Below are 5,220 nucleotides of genomic sequence, written 5' to 3' on the forward strand. Positions count from 1 at the left end.
TGATATTACCACAAAAATTATAAATGCATCAGTTTATATATTTTCAAGTAGAATAAAGAGGGGGGTTAGTGCCATATGCTTTTCACATCTAAAACTAGCTCAAGGGTCAATTAACTGGCCATCTGGCAGTGAACACCTGCATCCGGTCTAAAAATAGGGTGGGGGAATATATGTTACTGTGTGCAAAAAATGAGGAGGAGGACAATGAACTGACCATCTGCTTGTCTAGACAATATCCTGTCTAAAAATAGCTCAAGGTCAATGATCTGGCCATCTGCTTGTCTAGACAATATCCTGTCTAAAAATATCTCAAGGTTAATGACCAATATCTAAAAATAGCACGGTGGCGGGGTAATATTCTCATAATATCTTTATCCTATTTAAGGCAAATTAGCGGAGCTCCTCATTAGTCTATCGTCAATCATGAATACGTGCAGCAGGTGCAACAAATCGTTTTCGCGCTCGTATAACCTGTCGCGACATATGAATATATGTAAAAACGGAAATGTGAATAGTGATAATGAACATAATGGGGATTATTATATTCCCAAAAAAAGATTAAGACCGCTTGGATTGGAAGTGATAGATGCAACTGTAACAAAATTGACACATGCGTTTAAAAACAGAATCGCATCCTATCGTTTTAGTGGTGATAAAAAACTGGATTATCATGGATTTTTAAACGATGTTAAACCCAAAGTTTTGAACATTTTGAGTGAATATCTACATCAGTTCAATAGCATAAAGGTAAATTTTGAAATATTTGGTATTTATCTAAAACCTGACACTAACCTATCAGATATCAAGTCCATGAACACATGCAATAAAATTATAACTATCAGCACTGAACTGGATGAAGTATTTGATGATTTTAGGGAAGAACTGATGACGCAAGCATCAGAATTTCAAGAGAAAGATTCAAATTGGGTATTGCAGGAAATAATGTTTTTAGATGTTAACATAAACAAATATAGTAGTATGTCCGCATCAACGTATATTCGTCTCCCAACACCTATAGTAAGAAAACAAGCTATTTTAAATATCGAAAACAAAGATAATAAGTGTTTTGCATGGAGTATTATTGCAGCTATTTTTCCTGCTAGTGGCAACCCAAACAAACCAGAATCATATCCACCATACGATACTTTGTTGAATTTTGAAGGAATTGACTTTCCGATGAAACTAAAAGACATTAAAAAGTTTGAGATCCTCAATAATATTTCAGTAAATGTTTATGGGCTAGAATCCAATTTCGTAAATAATAAAAGGCAATATGAAATAGTTGGACCATTGCATTTTACAAGTAATCGCCATGCCACTCACGTGAACCTTTTGCTTATAACAAATGATAAACAAAGTCATTATTGTCTGATTCTAGATATGTTGAGACTTGTAAAAATTCAAAAAACAAAAAACCATCGCAAAGAATATTTATGTGATGGATGTCTACAATTCTTTGTTAGCGAAGAAAAGCTAAATAATCACCAAAAAAGCGACTGTTCTCACATTTACACAGAACTTCCCACAACGAAACCTAAAATCAATAAGTTTGGTGAAATGGTGCCAGAAAATATACTAAAATTTATAAATATCCAAAAAATGTTACCTGTGCCATTTGTGATCTATGCTGATTTTGAAAGTTTGCTAAAGCCCATAGACCATGCTGAACCTTTCAATGGAAATTCATATTCCGTTAAAACTGCTGAACACCAAGCATATTCGTTTGCATTTTACCTTAAATGCAACTACGATGATTCACTTTCTAAACTAATAAAATATGAAGGAGAGGATGCTCCCAAAGTGTTTATACAGAAATTGGATGATTTAGTGCATGAACTATATACCAATCACCTTAAACATGTTAAACCAATGTCACCGTTAACAAAAGAAGAAATTGAAAAACATGTGAGCGCTACCGAGTGTTACTTGTGTGGAAAGCCATTCAATCCTTTCAATCATAAGGTGAAAGATCACCACCATCTAAATTCAAAATATCTTGGGGCTTCACATAACTCCTGTAATATAAATAACAAACTCTCAAATACAATACCTGTGTTCTTTCACAACATGAGTAATTATGATTGTCATCTTTTTATTAAAGAGCTTTCAACAACTGGTGAAAAAGTTTCAGTAATTGCACAGACGAAAGAAAAATATATCACAATTTCTAAAAGAATTCTGGTAGAAAAGTCGAAAAATGGCCTAGATAAATACATAACTCTGAAATTTGTTGATTCATACAGATTTTTGGCAAAATCTTTGGATATTCTGAGCACAACTTTAGACTCGGAGCAGTGTACAGAAATTAGAAAGTATTTCCCAGATACTAAACACTTTGAACTTGTGAGACGTAAGGGTGTCTTTCCTTATTCATATATGGATGGATTTGACAGACTTAAAGAAAAAACACTTCCACCTAAAGAAAATTTTTACAATAATCTAACTAACAAACACATTTCTGATGAAGATTATGCAAGAGCAATTGATGTATGGCACACATTTGATTGTAAATCTATGAGTGACTATGCTATGGTGTACTTAGTATCAGATGTCTTATTACTGGCTGATGTGTTTGAAAATTTTAGAAAAATATGTCACAAAGAATACAATTTGGATCCTTGTCATTACATAACTGCTCCTGCATTAAGTTGGGATGCTATGTTAAGATACACTGAAATTGAACTGGAGCTTCTTACAGATGTGGACATGGTACACTTTTTTAAGAAAGGAGTAAGAGGAGGCGTCGCACAATGTAGCAAACGAGAAGCGGTGGCAAATAATCAATATGTACCCAACTATGATCCACAACAACCCGAGTCTTACATCATGTATCTAGATGCCACAAATTTATATGGTGCAGCCATGTGTCAATATCTTCCATATGGAAATTTTAAATGGGTAACCGATGTAGAAAACTTCGACTGTTTTTCGGTGGAGGATGATGCGAATAAAGGGTATGTGTTGGAAGTGGATTTGGAATATCCAGCTCATTTACATTCTTTACATAATGATTTGCCATTCTGCCCCGAGAGCATGGTACCTCCAGGAAGCAAATGTCCTAAACTTATCCCAAATTTCAACAATAAAACTAAATACATTATCCATTATCGCAATCTTAAGCAGTGTCTTAGGTATGGTCTGGTACTAAAAAGGATTCATCGTATACTAGAGTTTTTGCAATCACCATGGTTAAAAAAATATATTGATCTAAACACATCACTCAGAAACAAAGCCAAAAACGAGTTTGAACGGGATCTTTTTAAGCTTCTGGTTAATGCAATATTCGGTAAAACTCTAGAGAACGTTGAAAAAAGAAGAGATATCCGCCTGTGCACCCGCTGGGAAACAAAAACAAATTCATTGGGAGCCAGGGCACTTATCTCTAAACCAGAATTCAAGTCTTGTTCCGTGTTTAATGAGAATTTGGTGGCAGTCCATTTGGGTAAAACCAAAATAGTTTATGACAAGCCTCTCTATGTTGGATTTACAATTTTAGATTTATCAAAAACAGTGATATATGATTTTTATTATGGATATATCAAAAAGAAATATGGGGAAGCCGCAAACTTGTTATACACAGACACAGACTCCCTGATTATGGAGATATACACCCCCAATTTCTATAAGGACATGAAAAGAAATTTAGAACATTTCGACACCTCCAACTATCCAACTGATAATGTTCACGGGATACCGAAAACACCGTCAATACTAGGAAAAATGAAAGATGAATTTGCATCTCTACCCATTAAATGTTTCTATGGTACAGGTGCTAAAGCTTATTGCATAGAAGCAAATAAAATAATAAAAAAAGCAAAAGGCATTTCAAAACACGTAACCAAAACACAGTTGCAAAAGAGCGATTATGTACTATTAGTAAAAAAAGGTGGTGTAATCTTTAGAAAAATGTATGTATTTGTGTCTAATTTACATACCATATATACGGAACTTAGGAATAAAGTGGCACTATCTTCTAAGGATGATAAACGCTGTGTAATAAACGGTGACGTAAAAACTCTTGCGTGGGGGCATTTTTTAATTAGTCCACATAATGGTACCATAGATGATCTCATAATGTTTGGGAATGAGCTGCTATACACCCCGGAATTAGCCGATTTAGAAAAGATTCCTCTTGAAGAATTGTTTCAAGTCGATTCTTTTCAATATGATTCATACTTGTAAAATTTGTAAATTGTATATTTTTATGTATCAATAAAACGCATATATAAAAACAAATATTTTTATTTAAAACCTTACACAATTCTATTAATACCATAATTATTGAAAAAGTCGAACATAGGGCTATATAATAAAATATTGGAGATATGACTGTATCCTTTCTAGGTCTTTCATTATAAAGTTCTAACCATTTGGAGTCACTGCTTCTACCACTCATATGTCTAAAACGCAATTTATATTTAGTGCTATTTAATGGTATTTCAGCTTGTAAAGTTGGTAAAAAATTGTTTCCCGGATATGATTCCATTCTTGACCATGTCTCAGGCCATGTCTCATTTAGTGTACCATTACTGTCAAAGCACACAAAAACTTCTCTAACATTGATGGGTTGCTGAATTAAAAGCAGATTTTGCAGAATTGCTTGTAAAACAATAAAGTCTAATGATACCATCTTAATAATCTCTACCAAGATTTTAGCATCTATTTATAGTAAATCTAACTTTGGACGTGGGGAGTCACACGTATATGGTGGAGATTCCATTAACCCATCACGATAACCTACGCTTCGATGAGATAATCCCATAGGTCTAGTCTCGCTACAAAATACACAAAATTCAAATACCAATTTCCACCCTTTAAATATTAAGCTTCTTGGAATAAGTTTAGTCCCCGACATTTTACGACAAATAAGACAAAGCTTTTGTCGTACAATATAAAAAGGGAGTCTCGTTTCCCACTCGTCACAATTATCCGCATATTTGTATGACATATTATATTTGAACATAACACGTGGTTTCACGTGGCTTACAACGAACTGGTTTATAATTTAGCTTAGCAAGCTACAAAGGGAATGAGTCCCGCAAGCTGATAAAGTCTGGTATAATCTAGGAGTTTTATTAGGAGTGGGGGGGTAGTGAGCCATGCATCTGCAACTGCTATGGATGAGAGTAGGGAGGATATATAATTAGGAGTGGGGGTAGGGGGCAGTGAGCCACACATTTGCAACTGGTATCAACGAGAGTGGGGAGGATATAAGAGTAC

General features: G+C 34.4%; 1 protein-coding gene across 1 annotated transcript; it reads left to right on the plus strand.

Annotated features, from left to right (window-relative positions):
- The first annotated feature begins 483 nt into the window (after positions 1-483).
- On the plus strand, positions 484-4,182 carry LOC126883636 (uncharacterized). The gene has a single exon (XM_050649291.1). The coding sequence runs from the start codon at positions 484-486 to the stop codon at positions 4,180-4,182; it is 3,699 nt and encodes a 1,232-aa protein (XP_050505248.1).
- The last annotated feature ends 1,038 nt before the right edge of the window (positions 4,183-5,220 follow it).

This window comes from Diabrotica virgifera, chromosome 4 (assembly GCF_917563875.1).
Source record: "Diabrotica virgifera virgifera chromosome 4, PGI_DIABVI_V3a".
Lineage (NCBI taxonomy): Eukaryota > Metazoa > Arthropoda > Insecta > Coleoptera > Chrysomelidae > Diabrotica > Diabrotica virgifera.